This window comes from Oncorhynchus tshawytscha, linkage group LG28 (genome assembly GCF_018296145.1).
Source record: "Oncorhynchus tshawytscha isolate Ot180627B linkage group LG28, Otsh_v2.0, whole genome shotgun sequence".
Taxonomy (NCBI): Eukaryota; Metazoa; Chordata; class Actinopteri; order Salmoniformes; family Salmonidae; genus Oncorhynchus; species Oncorhynchus tshawytscha.
Genome location: NC_056456.1, coordinates 31927043 through 31945510, shown reverse-complemented (window position 1 = coordinate 31945510; position 18468 = coordinate 31927043). Strand labels below are relative to the sequence as shown.

Genomic DNA, 18468 nt, shown 5'->3' with positions numbered 1-18468 from the left:
AGGTCGGGTGATTGCGGAGGCCAGATCATCTGATGCAGCACTCCATCACTCTCCTTCTTGGTAAAATTGCCCTTACACAGCCTGGAGGTGTGTTTGGGTCATTACCCTGTTGAAAAACAAATAGTCCCACTTAGTGCAAACCAGATGGGATGGCGTATCACTGCAGAATGCTATAGTAGTCATGCTGGTCAAGTGTGCCTTGAATTCTAAATAAATTCCTCCATGCTTCATGGCGGAAACCACACATGCAGAGATCATTCGCACACCTACTCTGCGTCTCACAAAGCATGGTGGTTGAAAAATATATATATAATTTGGACTCATCAGACCAAAGAACAAATTTCCACCGGTCTAATGTCCATTGCTTGTGTTTCTTGGCCTAAGCAAGTCTCTTCTTATTATTGGTGTCCTTTAGTAGTGGTTTCTTTGCAGGAATTTGACCAGGAAGGCCTACGCAGTCTCCTCTGAACAGTTGATGTTGAGATGTGTCTGTTACGTCAATTTATTTGGGCTGCAATTTCTGAGGCTGGTAACTCTAACGAAGTTCTTGAAATCTTCCACATTGACTGACCTTCATGTCTTAAAGTAATGATGGACTGTCATTTCTCTTTGCTTATTTGAGCTGTTCTTGCCATAATATGGACTTGGTCTTTTACCAAATAGGGCTATCTTCAGTATACCACCCTTACCATGTCACAACACAACTGACTGGCTCAAATGCATGAAGGAGGAAAGAAATTCCACAAATGAAGGCATTCCAGGTGACTACCTCATGAAGCTGGTTGAGAGAATACCAAGAGTGTGCAAAGCTGTCATCAAGGCAAAGGGTGGCTACTTTGAAGAATCTAAAATATATTTTCATTTGTTAAAAAAAATGGTTACTACATGATTCCATATGTGTTATTTCATAGTTTGATGCCTTCACTATTATTCTACAACATAGAAAATAGTAAAAAAAAAATAAAGAAAACCCCTGGAATGAGTAGGTGAACTTTTGACTGGTACTGTATATTGACAAACCAGAACTCAATATGAGGAGACTGGGTTTTATAGGTTTTCCTCCATTTTCCTCTGAAATTTCATGGATTACCCAGAGACTCTGCAGACAAGAAGAAATAACAGAGATCCTTGTTCGGTTAATTGCATCAACTGCAGTCAGCAAGCTTTTTGTAAAACATTTCTCTCATATCCATGCCTCAATGGCTTGCCCTCTTACATAATCTAATTTATAATTCCTAAACAATTCATAATATACAATTCATAAACTTAACCCCCTATTAAGATGTTTAGGGAATCTGTAGAATCAACAGATTTACCACAGAATTGAAGTTTCAATAGGCCAATTTAACTCCTTTTCTTTTAAATTTTTTTAACAAATGTTTTATTTATTAACCCATCCACCCTCTTCAGAGGACAAATATCTTTGTTTTTTTTATAGCTTTTCTGCTACATATACAGTTGAAGTCGGAAGTTTACATACACTTAGGTTGGAGTCATTAAAACTGTTTTTTTGACCACTCCACAGATTTGTTATTAACAAACTATAGTTTGACACAAGTCATTTTTCCAACCATTGTTTACAGACAGATTATTTCACTTATAATTCACTGTATCACAATTCTAGTGGGTCAGAAGTTTACATACACTAAGTTGAATGTGCCTTTAAAACAGTTTGGAAAATTCCAGAAAATGATGTCATGGCTTTAGAATCTTCTGATAGGCTAATTTACATAATTTGAGTCAATTGGAGGTGTACTTGTGGATGTATTTCAAGTCCTAGCTTCGAACTCAGTGCCTCTTTGCTTGACATCATGGGAAAATCAAAAGAAATCAGCCAAGACCTCAGAAAATCAATTGTAGACCTCCACAAGTCTGGTTCATCCTTGGGAGCAATTTCCAAATGACTGAAGGTACCACGTTCATCTGTACAAACAATAGTACGCAAGTATAAACACCATAGGACCCCGCAGCCTTCATACCGCTCAGGAAGGAGATGTGTTCTGTCTCCTAGAGATGAACGTACTTTGGTGCGAAAAGTGCAAATCAATCCCAGAATAACAAGGCCCACAGTAAAACAGTAAAACAAGTCCTATATCGACATAACCTGAAAGGCCCCTCAGCAAGGAAGAAGCCACTGCTCCAAAACCGCCATAAAAAAGCGAGACTACGGTTTGCAACTGCACATGGGGACAAAGATCGTACTTTTTGTAGAAATGTCCTCTGGTCTGATGAAACAAAAATAGAACTGTTTGGCCATAATGACCATCTTTATGTTTGGAGGAAAAAGGGGGAGGCTTGCAAGCCGAAAAACACCATCCCAACAGTGAAGCACGGGGGTGGCAACATCATGTTGTGGGGGTGCTTTGCTGCAGGAGGGACTGGTGCATTTCACAAAATAGATGGCATCATGAGGTAGGAAAATTATGTGGATATATTGAAGCAACATCTCAAGACATCAGTCAAGAAATTAAAGCTTGGTCGCAAATGGGTTTTCCAAATGGACAATGACTCCAAGCATACTTCCAAAGTTGTGGATAAATGGCTTAAGGACAACAAAGTCAAGGTATTGGAGTGGCCATCACAAAGCCCTGACCTCAATCCCATCGAACACTTGTGGGCAGAACTGAAAAAGCGTGTGCAAGCAAGCAGGCCTACAAACCTGACTCTGTTAAACCAGCTCTGTCAGGAGGAATGGGACAAAATTCACCCAACTTATTGTGGGAAGCTTGTGGAAAGCTACCCAAAACGTTTGACCCAAGTTAAACAATTCAAAGGCAATGCTTCCAAATACGAATTGAGTGTATGTAAACTTCTGACCCACTGTGTTGAAAGAAATAAAAGCTGAAGAAAATCATTCTCTCTACTATTATTTTGACATTTCACATTCTTAAAATAATGTGGTGATACTAACTGACCTAATACATGGATTTTTTACTAGGATTAAATGTCAGGAATTGTGAAAAACTGAGTTTAAATGTATTTGGCTAAGGTGTATGTAAACTTCCGACTTCAACTACATACATTTTACAAATACATTTTACATACACATTTTAAATGCTTGGTACTTTTATATAAAGCAGTCACAAGCAGACCAACCCTCAGCCACTCTCAGCCCATCCCACCTATCACCATAGACCAACCCTCAGCCACTCTCAGCCCATCCCACCTATCACCATAGACCAACCCTCAGCCACTCTCAGCCCATCCCACCTATCACCATAGACCAACCCTCAGCCACTCTCAGCCCATCCCACCTATCACCATAGACTAACCCTTAGCCACACTCAGCCCATCCCACCTATTACCATAGACCAACCCTCAGCCACACTTAGCCCATCCCACCTATCACCATAGACCAACCCTCAGCCCATTCCACCTATCACCATAGACCAACCCTCAGCCCATCCCACCTATCACTATAGACCAACCCTCAGCCACACTCAGCCCATCCCACCTATCCCCATAGACCAACCCTCACCCACACTCAGCCCATCCCACCTATCACTATAGACCAACCCTCAGCCCATCCCACCTATCACTATAGACCAACCCTCAGCCCATCCCACCTATCACTATAGACCAACCCTCAGCCCATCCCACCTATCACTATAGACCAACCCTCAGCCCATCCCACCTATCACCTTAGACCAACCCTCAGCCCAGCCCACCTATCACTATAGACCAACCCTCAGCCCATCCCACCTATCACTATAGACCAACCCTCAGCCCATCCCACCTTTCACTATAGACCAACCCTCAGACCATCCCACCTATCACCATAGACCAACACTCAGACCATCCCACCTATCACTATAGACCAACCCTCAGCCCATCCCACCTATCACTATAGACCAACCCTCAGCCCATCCCACCTATCACCATAGACCAACCCTCAGACCATCCCACCTATCACTATAGACCACCCTTGTTTGGTTTCCATGTGCCATATATTTTTCAATTGTGCTGTGATGTTTTACGTAATTTTTTTACCTTTCTTAATCGTTTATTATCCACAGATTGTGAGCTAAAGATTAAAACCTTTCATACAAGTATTATTATATTATTTATTGACTGACTGGCTTTTTTTGTAAGGTCAATTTTAAGTGCATGTTGTGATTTTTTAACCAATTTCACTACTTAATATGGAGCAAAAACTAATCTCTAAAGTAAAGGCTCTATGACTCATTACAAATCAACATTTGCTTTGTCACATTTAGATTACATTCTAATGTCATAATCAACATTTGTCTCAGCCATGTTGAATTCAAAGTAGCCAGTAAGATGCTAATATTGGCAATCTTAGCAACAGAACTTAATACATTTATTTAAGATTCACTTAAATACCCAGAGGGTATATGAACTCACTCTGAGCCGGAGTCGGCATTAGAATACTGCTGCAGTTCTCGTAAGTGTTGATTGATATGTGCTGTAGAAACAACAGAACAACAACATAAGACATTGTCCATAGTATATCACAGTGTTTATAAGAAGTGATTTTTATATCTTACCTAAACCTTTCGAGCTGTCCATTCCTGAACCGTTCATCCTTGTGGCGCCTGATGATGACGAAGCACTTGACCCGGACCTACCCAGTCCTGTGTTGCCGTTTCCTGTTGCAGGAGCACCCCACTCACCAGTTCCAGCACCCAATTCTGTTCCAGCAGTTGACCCCCTTTTACCTTGCCCTGTTACACTAGACCCTTCCCCGCCCATCCCTGTGTTACCCATTCCTGTGGAACCCCACCCACCTGTAGCCTCCAAACCCATTTCGGTTGGCCCCCTGTTGCCCTGCCCTGTTGCACTCGACCCTGCCTCACCCATCCCTGCGTAACCCATTGCACCCAACTCTCCTGTCGCACCTGTCCCTGTTCGACCTGCCCACACTTTACCTGGCCCTAACGAACCCAATGCAGTAGAACTTGAACTTGACCCTGTCCTTCCCATTCCTGTATTACCAAATTGGTTAGTTGAGCCTGGCTTGTTACCTGTCCCTGTCCCACCTGCCCCTGCACTACCGAATGGATTTGAACCCATCCCAGTGGACTCAAACCCTCTTGAGCTTGACCCTGCCCTGCCAAATCCATTCCCAGTTGAGCCAGGGTCACCCATCCCATGCCTGCTACTCCAGGGTCCACTCTGATTTGGTCCGGACATTCCTGGGTTACCCATTCTGGTCTGAAACATAATAAGACAAAGAAAATAATGTTTAGTTAGTACCGGTATGTGAAAATACTTCAACATATAACAATGCTGTTTATCTAGCATATTAAAATATAATAATTGCACAAACATATCATGTTTATTATTACATGACCACCAATTGTATATTATAGACTGTGGCACTTTACCAGCCGGTGGGGGCTTTACCTATCCTCAAGTTCCCTGCATTGTTTTTTTGGAATGAGATTGACACTTCCTCCAGTATCATAGTGGGACCCCTGCTAAATTGATGAGATTGGTACTGGAGGAAGTGTCATAGTGTCTATTCTGATCATACACATTTTATGATCAGACGTTTATGAAGGCATAAATGTATGAAAGCGTGTATTATCTTTTTAAATGTATGTAGTTCTGTCTTTGTCTATTGATGTTTTGTATTATGTTATGGTTTATGTTTTGTATGGACCCCATGAAGAGTAGCTGCTGCTTTAGTAGTAGCTAATTGGGATCCTAATAAGATACCAAAAATAAAACATCTCTATGGTCCAAAACAGTGCAAGGCGTATTTACCTCAGAGAGCATTATGAAAGCACAATGATTTATTTTATTGTAAGAAAGAAAACATCATGTTTGAATGTGCCCATTACTTGAATTGATGCAAACTCATGCCTGCACATACAGTGCAGATTTTGACAATAATAAAAAATACAAAAGCAGGCAAGTTAAATCCTTATGGGGTGGCAGGGTAGCCTAGTGGTTAGAGTGTAGAGGCGGCAGGGTAGCCCAGTGGTTAGAGTGTAGGGGCGGCAGGGTAGCCTAGTGGTTAGAGTGTTGGACTAGTAACCGGAAGGTTCCAAGTTCCAATCCCTGAGCTGACAAGGTACAAAATGTTGTTCTGCCCCTGAACAGGCAGTTAACCCACTGTTCCTAGGCTGTCATTGAAAATAAGAATTTGTTCTTAACTGACTTGCCTAGTTAAATAAAGGTAAACAAACATTTACAATTACAGCCTACACTGGCCAAACCTGGGCCAATTGTGTGCTGCCCTATGGGACTTACAATCACAGCTGGTTGTGATACAGAGTGTCTGTGTTGACACCTCAAGCACTGAGATGCAGTGCCTTAGACTGCTGTGCCACTCAGGAGCCCCCCAGTTTAATGTAAAGCACGACAACAACCTATTGCTTACGTTTTCCACTAATGGATTTTATTACAGCTAATTGTTCAGTTCCTGCAGCTCTCATTTACATGGTTAGATCTTTTGACCAGCGTGATAACTCTATCTCTTCACACTAATGACAGAAACCATTTCTGGCCCCAGTTTGACTTCTAAAGGATTTCTGTTGTTATCTACCGCCACTTATCAATGAGTTGGATGAAAGCCTGGTGTAATACCACGCGATAGAGCTTCCCTCACCCTGGAGCCACAGTTGACCAGTGAGGTGTTGAGGTTATTCATCTTGTCCTTGAGAATGCCGATCTCGCCCTCCTTCACCTTCATCACCGTCTCCTGTAGCTCCTTGTCCCCCTGCAGCCTTCTGCTATCCACCAGCAGCCTCTCCGTCTCTCGGTCGTATTTCTCCTGGGTCTTCTGAAGCTTCTCTCGGTGCTCCAGGGCCATGGCACTGCTGTTGTAACTGCACCAGTCGTAGACCTCCTTCAGCTGGTCTTTATCTGCCTGCAGCCTGGCACTGCAACCCTCAATCTCCGACATCTGAGAGCCCACCTTGTTCAGGTATTGCTGGAACTTGTTCTCCACCTCACGGGACAGACCGGTGCAGTTGTTGCGGATCTGGTCCAGGTGGTGGAGCTGCTTCTCGCAGGTGAGCAGGAAGGGGCTGACATTGGGCAGAAGGTTGTCGATCTTCAACAGGAAGGCTTTAGAGACGTCGGAGATGCCGGCCAGGGATTGGACAAAGTCCTCCTTGCACTTCTTCCTGTAGCCCTCCAGTTGTCTCTGCAGGAAGGTCTTGTCCCTCCGGAGGGAGATGGCCTCCAGGGTCAGGGTGTCCCGGTCCATGGCTGTGTTCTCCATCTCCATCCTCATGAACTGCACCGTCTGACTGAAGTTGGAGCTCACTAGCTTTAGCAACTGCTCCAGCTGCTGGACCTGGTTTTCTTGCATATTATTGTTGTTGCATATAAAAGTTTTTGAAGAACATAAAGAAGAAAGAAACAACTTTTATGTTAATACTTCGGAACCAGGATCAGATTTAGTCCGGGATTCAATCCGAGGAGCACTGTCGGTATTGCACCTTTTAAAGGCCATGTTCCTGCGTTTGCGGAGATTGCATTCACGGTGCAGATGTGGGCGCAATAGAAATTAACCTTTAAATCTAAGCTCGCTACAATGCAGCTTGGATTGAATCCCGGGAAACTGCATTCGTTTTAAGTAAATTCAGAATAGCGAATAAATAACTTTTATTGTAATTTCACTATTTGTATTCTCACTTCTGTAACAACAACAACAACAGTGGAAGACAAAATATCATTGCAAAGTTGTAATTTGCACCATGCTTATTCTTGTCCAAAGAAGTACCAGTTAGGAAACCCACTGGGCACAGATGTCAATTTAACATCTATTCCACGTTTGTTCAACGCAATTTCCTTTACATGACGTGGAAATAATGTTGATTCAACCAGTGTGTGCCCAGTGGGAAGCTAATAGGTTTAGGAAAGCTTAGCTGTGAATGAGATTCTGAGTGGACGATTGAACATGAATACTGTATGTAACACTAGTGCAGAGCAGAGCAACAAAGCAAAGTTTTTCTTACAGGTCTCTTACCATTTGGGGGCATGGCCCTGAAGCATTGGCTCATTCTAAGTTGAATCTGACATCTTCCCTTATCATTTTCACACTGAGTCTGTGGATATTAATAACAGACATGCATCAGCACCACATTTTGTCTACCAATAATAATTTGAGTGAAAATTTCACCTACAGATTTAGGATCTGCAGAAACAGAAAATGCTAATTATTATGTGGATTATATACATCTTTTTTTATTATGGACATGTTTTGTAGAGGTTGATCCCTTTTTCTGCCCCTGAACAAGGCAGTTAACCTGCTGTTTCTAGGACATCATTGAAAATAAGAAATTGTTCTTAAATGGCTTGCCTAGTTAAATAAATTGAAGTACTACACTGTTGAATTGTCTGCTGTGCAGAACCATTTCCGCAACAACAGGATGATCAAATTAAGATACGGCATCTGTACATGCACATTATTGTTGACACTGTTGCAAAAGAAGATATATATATATATATATATATATATATATATATATATATATATATATATAGAAATGATGAACAGTCAAGTTTAAATCTGAATATACAGTGACTAGGTGACTAGTGATTGTTAATGTTTAAGACTGTAGGACCACTGTTTTAACCTTTTCAGTTATATTTGCTGAAATGATCTGAAATGATTGATATGTTATATGTTATGTATGAGATACTTGAATGTAATATTGTTTTATGTTAAATTACATTCAAATCAAAATCATATAGCACATGTTTTGTTTTTCTATCCACTAATACAGCTAAACCGGCATTTTGACATTCAGTAAACCAGTCACCGTTATCCGACTGTATATAAAGTACTGCTGTCATTGTAATGCATATTCAAAATCGACATATTGAAAATCCACCCAAGTTTTTCAAAATATGCATGCCAAAAATCCAACACAACCTCACAAATCCCCTCTAGCATTGACCTGTGAACATTGATGACAAAAACAATCTCAGTTCTTACCACTAGTCCTTTGAGATTGGCGATGAACATGCCAGACCCGTTTGCCACCTGACGCAGACTCATCATATATTTGTCGTTGCGCATCTTGTCAGTCAGGGTGGCGTTCAGGAGCTTCGTCAGGTTCTTTCCCTGCTGCCGGAGGTTGATGTTGTCAATGGAGAGGTGGTTGAAGCTCTTCTCCAGGTCCTTGACCCGGCTCTCGGCCGCCGTGTCTGGGGAGCTCCCGTAGACCAGGAAGAGCACCAGGCTGATGATGATGAGTGACTGGATCAGAGAGGAGAAGAAGAAGACAACCCTCATGTAGTAGCCACAGCTCTTCCCTCTGGGCTTCTGGATCTTCCTCCTGGCCTCCAAGCCAAACTTGGCCTGGGAGTAACTGCTTTTGTACATGGCTGTTTAGCCTCTGAGGCACAGTACAGTACAGAACACCCTTACTGAGAAACAGCCAATCACAGACCGATTTAGATGGTTCAAATGGGGTCCACTTCTTGAGGACCAATTAGAGAGCGTTAAACCACAAGCACTGAACTATTCTTTCCCAAACAAAAAGCCAAATAAATAGATAAGATGGGAGATATTTTAGGCAGACCCTGGTAGTGGAGATATCTGATGCAGACCCTGGTAGTGGAGATATCTGAGGCAGACCCTGGTAGTGGAGATATCTGAGGCAGACCCTGGTAGTGGAGATATCTGATGCAGACCCTGGTAGTGGAGATATCTGATGCAGACCCTGGTAGTGGAGATATCTGATGCAGACCCTGGTGGTGGAGATATCTGATGCAGATCCTGGTAGTGGAGATATCTGAGGCAGACCCTGGTAGTGGAGATATCTGATGCAAACCCTGGTAGTGGCGATATCTTAGGCAGACCCTGGTAGTGGAGATATCTGAGGCAAACCCTGGTAGTGGAGATATTTTAGGCAGACCCTGGTAGTGGAGATATCTGAGGCAGACCCTGGTAGTGGAGATATCTGAGGCAGACCCTGGTAGTGGAGATATCTGAGGCAAACCCTGGTAGTGGAGATATCTGATGCAGACCCTGGTAGTGGAGATATCTGAGGCAAACCCTGGTAGTGGAGATATCTGAGGCAGACCCTGGTAGTGGAGATATCTGAGGCAGACCCTGGTAGTAGAGATATCTGATGCAGACCCTGGTAGTGGAGATATCTGAGGCAGACCCTGGTAGTAGAGATATCTGATGCAGACCCTGGTAGTGGAGATATCTGAGGCAGACCCTGGTAGTGGAGATATCTGATGCAAACCCTGGTAGTGGTGATATCTTAGGCAGACCCTGGTAGTGGCGATATCTTAGGCAGACCCTGGTACTGAGATATCTGAGGCAGACCCTGGTAGTGGAGATAGTATCCCGCTTCTGAGCTAAGGTAGCACACATTGACAGCCAAAACAGTAAAGTTCCAGAAGTTTTCTCTCCTGAGCGTAATATGGTGTGAAAGTGAGAAGACAGGATTATGTCTGAGGTGTAAACATGGTCAGGAGTTTAGAACCGCCTCACCACACTTCCCACTCTGGGAACTCCTTCCTTGACATCATGTCAGGGGTTAGGGATAACATCACGCACACACACACACACGCACGCACACACAGGAGGTGATTCAGACCACATTCACACAACCCTAGCCCCATGTGGTGCCAGCTGCCCCTTTGTTTGACAGGTAGCCTAGCGGTTAAGGGCATTGGGCCAGTAAATGAAAGGTTGCTGGTTTGAATCCAAGAGCTGACTAGCTGAAGATCTGGTGATGTGCTCTTGAGCAAGGCACTTAACCATAATTGCTGCTGTAAGTCACTCTGGATAAGAGGGTCTGCTAAATGACTAAAATGTAAATGTCAGCACATGTGACAAGAGATAATGGTCCTGAAATGATCTGCTTTGAAGGAGATTATAATCTTAGGTACATTTTAGGAAAAGTCTTCAGGTGTAACAGTCCTATTTAACAAAGTGTGCCTACACTGTACTAACACTTTACCAGTCTATGTAACTAAGATGTATTAGTGTGCCTAGGTATTAGGGACACTTAAATTGGATGTTTTTTGTGTCATATATGATGGTCTTCAATTTTTCTTGATCTTAACACTACATCAACCTTTACCTTCTCTGTGATTAGTTGTAAGGTCAGGAAAGGCCACTGTTAACCAGTATGTGGGGTGGTTAGGTCCATGAATCTTCCCCCTCTTGACAGGTAAATGCTCCATTAACGTTTGTTCTGAAGATTTGATCTGTCTATATTATCTTCCTCCATAAATCAAAATGGCACACTGTGAAGACCTGTAATTTCCAAGAAAAAACAACTGTTTTACGGCATTATGAACATGGTTTCCGGTGCACAGCACCAGAAGTGTCAGGACCATAGCACATGTTGTTCCACAGACATTCTCACTAAGTATCGGAGCCAGCGGCCCTTTGATGCTCTGCGTCTCAACCCAACTTGCTGACGTGGGCAGCTGACAGTCAGTCTCTCAGGACACCCCAAACACAGCAGCAGAATGAAAGCCAGAACTTGTCCTGCCTGCCAGCCATTGTTGCCGTGCCAACCCTGTCTTCAGAGGAAGCAATAATTCACCAAGGAATTGGCCATCTCATCTGAGTTGTTACCATCGGGACAGATCACAGATAAAGCATGGGAACAAAAGCAGGAAATCAGGGACAAACACAGAAGTACACACAAAATGTTGAATATTGAGAATGAAATGGGCTGTTTATCTGGAGCATAAACAACTGGTATTTATATAAACAGCTGATATTTTTGGGGACAAGGTGTTGGAACGTTATGTATTTAAACGTTTCCCTGAGTGTGTCTACCTCCTAGAAATCTATCAACTCCTTCACTGTAATCTTGAAGACGGCCGTTTAGGAATATCACAGAACAATATACTACTTTTAGTTTCCACCATATCTAACACTTTCAGATCTCAGAGGGAGAGTCTACAAGGCAGGATCATTAACATGGATTGTTATTGAATTAGAATTTGACCTCTTTTTTTTCATGTATCAGGTATTTGCAATTCATGGATTAGATTAGAATAACTTTATTTATGTCCATAACACATACTGCCACCTAGTGTTAACTGCAACTCCTGCTATCAATTTTCCCTCCAACCAACAGAACATCAGAGAGAATTTTAGAAATGGATGTGTCATGGAAGGATGGAATGAACGGGCTTCTTGGAGAAGAAATAAGTAAATATCAACACATTTGAAGGATATACATAAAGATGGTATTCCGTCAAGGCGGAAAAACATCACAGAACGTCCCAGTAAAAAGGTTGCATTTACTTATTCATGGTTGGGCTTGTTTAGATCAGATTATTTGTCTTTAATTAATCATGGCTTGAACCACTTAGATTTTCTACAGCAGTGCATTATTTACCAGAACTTGCCCTCAAAACATAAAAAATGTAGACAAACAATAAATGTAGCTTGAGTTACTGTGTTCTCGAGACCTAGTAAAAACTAAAGTTTTTCTCCACACTGAATTATTATTAAATTATGGTGTGATTCTCCTCTTTAAAAGATTTTAACATGTAAATCTTGATGGGGCAAAAAAAAGAAGTGAAATGCATTCCAGCAAAGCCACTACACAACACAACACTAAACAATACGTTAGTTGCACTATAGAGGTGACAAACGGTGCCTCCAAACTGTTAGGGCCTACATAAAGCTGTCCCAACATCTTACCACTGCTACACCTGGCTATCAGCAGAACCTTGTCTGGCAGCGAAGCAGTTCATTCTGCCTCATTTACTGCCTTTAAAAAAAAACACAACTGTTATGCCTGACTTGCTTAAACAAATATGGTTTCCAATGAAAATTGAGATGTCCAAACTATGGCATAAGGGGACGACAAGCGGATAAGAGGCAATCCGTAATTTTGATTAAGACAATGAGCGAGCTAGGACGGACGTAACGTTAGTATTTATAACTATTAGCACTTGTGAAATGTACAGCAACAGAATTCAGAACATGGGCCATTCTTACAGTGCTCTCCCTGTACACCAAGTCAGAACTGTAGGATAAATAAAGGGGGCATATAAGCAGACAATGAAAGGTCTTACAATATTCAATGATTACATTTCTCTAAAACAGGTTATAGGCTACATGTGCACCACTACGTCAGAACAGTAGGCGAAATTAAGAGGGGTAAATAGACCAAATCATTAGGATGAGGCACATGGGCTACTAACATCTTATTACACAACATACACTTAGTATTACTTTCTTAGCTACAGTATACATATCTCCCAGGCATATTACATCATTTACGAAGCAGCATACAATACATTTTTGGACTCATTGTTGTGCTCGGCTCACTTGAACAGGAAGGTGGCTTGGCGGTTCTCCAAGTTAACAATTTTTTTGAGCGCGGCACAAATCATGCTTCATTGACATCATGGCCAATGTTAAATGTTATCTTTTTAAACTTGGAAAAGAGCCCCTTAATCCCAGATTTGGGACCAAACAGCCACTGTCACTGATTCCTTCCAAACCACTTTGCGATTTCCAACTTGTTGTGTAATGTTTATGTCCGATCTATAATTTATTTTCAATATTTATCTTCATGTGACAAGGATTAAAAAGGATTTGACAGTAGATTGTTTGTGATAAGACTCCTGTATTCATAGGGAGTGAGAGGTATTTTGAATACTGTATGCATCAGAGGAGGCTGGTGGGATGAGCTATAGTAGGACGGCTGGAAGAAATGGAACCGAGTCAACCGTGGGATTTCCATGTGTTTCCATTGATTTCATTCCAGTCTTTACGATGAGCTCATCCTCCTATGGCTCATCCCACCAGCCTCCTCTGTTATGCATATTCCATATTTCAAACCATGCCTTTTAAACCATGGGATTGAGAACTTTGAGAACAAGGATTGGTTTCCTCCAAACACCTCAACTCTCATCAGAGGGTCTTCTGTGGAAAAAAAGACTGATGAATCCCCGACCTTAATCCCTCCTCAGTCCAGCAGATGTTTTCCTTTGACTCGGACAAAGGGCTTTGTTTTTATTACCAGGCTTGCCCATTCCTGTGGGGTCAAAGGTGATGCCGGTCTCGGAGAGAAGCTGTCCCTGCAGGTCAAACAATTTGACAGTCATTGGAGCGCGATGAAATGTCCCCCTCGTGTAAACGTCCATTATCAGTTTGTGTTGAAAACCTAGGCTACTTTCCATATGCCGCTAAGCTTGAGTACACATTCATCAACACCCAGGGTTCGAATAACACATTGACTATTGGGAGTGCCTTAGACTGGACCAGTGTTGCGATTTCTAATGTTTACAGGGGAGTCCTGGTTTGTTGTTGGAGTACCCAGCACCCACATAACTCACAACAACAACACATTTTGTGTGGAGGGTTCATCATGTCAAAACAAAATAGAGCCTCACAAAAAATGGAGCAAACTATTTCTGGAAGGAAACTGTCCAGTTCTGTCCTCTGTCATCAGCCAAGGATCAGTCAGCTGGTTGGACCTGCAGTAATGGAATGAGGCCGAAATGGAATCTGGATCTCAAATGACAGAGATGTAATTGATGTCCTTTAGGGGATGTATCTGTTAAACTAGTATCTAGTATCAGGAACTAGTATCAGTATCAGGTTACACTTAGTTGGAAAGCATTGTAGTATGTAATTATGCCATACTACTACCACTGTGTGTGTGTGTGTGTGTGTGTGTGTGTGTGTGTGTGTGTGTGTGTGTGTGTGTGTGTGTGTGTGTGTGTGTGTGTGTGTGTGTGTGTGTGTGTGTGTGTGTGTGTGTGTGTGTGTGTGTGTGTGTGTGTGTGTGTGTGTGCATGTGTGTGTGTGTCATTTGCAGTCTTGCCTTACTGGACCGCTTGCCGAGAGTAACCATGTTTCTGATTGGCGGTTCAAAGACCAAGGCACCCCACCCTCAATAGACTCACACCCTCAATGCACACACACGCAGAGGCACACACAAAGCATGTGAGCATTAAACAGATACACACAAATTGTGTTATACTAAATCAGACATCAGAGGCATGCCAAACAGTAACTGCATCATCGGTTTGATCTACAGGAGCTATAATAGAGGGAGGTTGAAGTGAGGGGCCTAAATTGGTGTGACGGTTGAACAAGTAGACTCTCAGGAATGTACCGAGCCCTTGCTATGGTAGCAGCATGTTAATTAGTAGTAATTTAGCTTGGCAAACGGCTGCTGTGGTGGTTGAAGCCAGGAGTAGTTTAACAGTCTTTAGCTAATGTAACGCTAATGTCGGATTTTAAGAAATTATTGTTATTGCATAACGCAATTTCTGTATGTAATTCCATATGTAATTATGTATGTAATTATGTATGTAATGTATGTATGTATGTAATTATGTATGTAATGTATGTAACTCGTCTCAAAAGGATTGGTCACGAAAATGTTGTGGAAGAAAAGGAAGGCCCCCCCCCACACACACACACAGTCACTCCCACACACACACAGCCACTCCCCCAACACACACACACAGTCACTCCCATGCACAGCCACTCCCCCTCCCACACACACACACACACAGTCACTCCCACACACACACAGCCACTCCACCCAACACACACACACACACACACAGTCACTCCCACACACACACAGCCACTCCCCCAACACAAGCACACAGTCACTCCCACACACACACAGTCACTCCCATGCACAGCTACTCCCCCAAACACACAGTCACTCCTCCCATGCACAGCTACTCCCCCACACACACAGTCACTCCCACACACACACAGCCACTCCCCCAACACAAGCACACAGTCACTCCCACACACACAGCCACTCCCATACACACGCCCCCCCGCACACACACACAGTCACTCCCATGCACAGCTACTCCCCCCACACACACAGTCACTCCCACACACACACAGCCACTCCCCCGACACACACACACAGTCACACACACACACACACAGTCACTCCCACACACACACAGCCACTCCCCCAACACACACACACAGTCACTCCCATGCACAGCCACACCCCCTCCCACACACACAGTCACTCCCACACACACACACAGCCACTCCACCCAACACACACACAGTCACTCCCACACACACACAGCCACCTCCTCAACACAAGCACACAGTCACTCCCACACACACACAGTCACTCCCATGCACAGCTACCCCCCCCAAACACACAGTCACTCCCACACACACACAGCCACTCCCCCAACACAAGCACACAGTCACTCCCACACACACAGCCACTCCCATACACACGCCCCCCCCACACACACACACAGTCACTCCCATGCACAGCTACTCCCCCCACACACACAGTCACTCCCACACACACACAGCCACTCCCCCGACACACACACACAGTCACTCACACACACACACAGTCACTCCCACACACACCACCCTCCCCCCACAGACACACAGCCACTCCTACACACACAGCGACTCCCACATGCACACGCACACACAAAGCCACTCCTACACACACACACACACACACACACACACACACACACACACACACACACACACACACACACACACACACACACAGCCACTCCCACACACAAGAAGCCATTATTTGGCTAATCTTGACCAACAATGGAGGAGCCAATCAACAGGCACATTGTCTCCTTTAATGGGACTTTCATTCAGATTAACATACACCTCTGATGACCCATTAGCCACACAGGGACCAGGACAATGCTACACTTTCCCGGTGACACACATACACATACACACAGCCAAAGGGAAGGGTTTGGGCTCAGGAATTTCTTAGAATTATCTGTATGTTCTAGATCTAGACAAAGAAAAAAGATAAGTTGGTGTTAGTTACACTTTTGTAGGTACATCGTCTTTCTGTGTCAGTTAAAAATGTATCATAGATTCATGACGTTTCTCTGCACTTTTAGCCAGGATTGGTTTTCTTCTCCCTGCCTTTGTTTCTTTATCTAGGACAGGCATCATCAACTAGAAAATCCTGGAGAGGCAGACCCACAAAGATTAACAGTTTAGGACAACCATCATCAACTAGACCATCCTGGAGAGGCAGACCCAAAAAGACTAACAGTTTAGGACAACCATCATCAACTAGACCATCCTGGAGAGGCAGACCCACGAAGACTCATCCTGGAGAGGCAGACCCAAAAAGACTAACAGTTTAGGACAACCATCATCAACTAGACCATCCTGGAGAGGCAGACCCACAAAGACTCATCCTGGAGAGGCAGACCCACAAAGACTAACAGTTTAGGACAGGGCTCATCTACTAGACCATCCTGGAGAGGCAGACCCACAAAGACTCATCCTGGAGAGGCAGACCCAAAAAGACTAACAGTTTAGGACAGGGCTCATCTACTAGACCATCCTGGAGAGGCAGACCCACAAAGACTCATCCTGGAGAGGCAGACCCACAAAGACTAACAGTTTAGGACAGGCATCATCAACTAGACCATCCTGGAGAGGCAGACCCACAAAGACTCATCCTGGAGAGGCAGACCCACAAAGACTAACAGTTTAGGACAGGGCTCATCTACTAGACCATCCTGGAGAGGCAGACCCACAAAGACTCATCCTGGAGAGGCAGACCCAAAAAGACTAACAGTTTATGACAGGGCTCATCTACTAGACCATCCTGGAGAGGCAGACCCACAAAGACTCATCCTGGAGAGGCAGACCCACAAAGACTAACAGTTTAGGACAGGCATCATCACCTAGACCATCCTGGAGAGGCAGACCCACAAAGACTCATCCTGGAGAGGCAGACCCACAAAGACTAACAGTTTAGGACAGGCATCATCAACTAGACCATCCTGGAGAGGCAGACCCACAAAGACCAACAGTTTAGGACAGGGCTCATCTACTAGATTCAGACGCAGGCCGATTTGTTTCTTGAGTGAATGGTCGGGGTCCTGGAACATAATTACGGGCTCCAGTTTTGGAACCCTGATCTAGGATGACCCTGGGCTTAGCGAGGCAAGGGTGAGTAAGTCTGCGTGACCTTTGGGGTTAACCTCGGACATGAATCACCATGTGCTCCACAAAGAAAGAAGATAGAGGACCTTTGTGAAATGGTGATGACCAAAACGTGGCGTTTTCTTTTAGCACAATGAGGTGGGTCTTAAGCTGTCTATTCATTGGCCAGGAGATAAGATCAAAGTGCAGGCTATGATTTGCAGGGTTAATGCATTACTCCGAGAAAACATGTGTAGGCCTACTTCATATTACTGAGGTCAAAGGTTGTAGAGTAATCTGTGCTTTGTTATTGACATTATAGGAGGGATTCAGGTGTGAAATGTTACAATTTCAAGTAGTCTATTGCATAACTTGTCTGTAGGAACAGAGTAAATAAACAAGTAACTTGACAATTTGCCATAGAAAGCCCACCCAATGTGTTGGGAGCTGAGACAGAACCATGTCTTGTGTATTTCCTGGAGGGCTTTGAGTTGTTTGCCATGGTCGGGGGTAGTTCTGGCCGTGTGCTTAGAGTCAGGCCTTGGGGTCATGCCTCTCTCCGAGGAGAGCGAACCTCCACATTCTTTTTCTCTGTGTGTGATAAGCCCCACAGCCCA

The 18468-nt window shown here is 43.7% G+C and overlaps 1 protein-coding gene across 2 annotated transcripts; it reads right to left on the bottom strand.

The window, feature by feature from the left end:
- Window positions 1-941: 941 nt before the first annotated feature.
- On the bottom strand, window positions 942-9586 carry LOC112227079 (plasmalemma vesicle-associated protein). 2 transcript variants are annotated; one of them, XM_042308269.1, is made up of 7 exons: window positions 9507-9586; window positions 8918-9181; window positions 7946-8024; window positions 6578-7278; window positions 4509-5175; window positions 4366-4426; window positions 942-1099 (listed from the first exon to the last, which is right to left on the bottom strand). In XM_042308269.1, exons 2-7 carry the CDS (start codon window positions 8999-9001, stop codon window positions 1087-1089), a joined length of 1605 nt encoding a protein of 534 aa, XP_042164203.1. In that variant the 5' UTR covers window positions 9002-9181; window positions 9507-9586; the 3' UTR covers window positions 942-1086. The 2 variants fall into 2 exon arrangements, with proteins under 2 accessions (XP_042164203.1, XP_024247675.2); XM_024391907.2 differs by lacking the exon at window positions 9507-9586 and having other exon boundaries at window positions 8918-9349.
- Between the last annotated feature and the right edge of the window lie 8882 nt (window positions 9587-18468).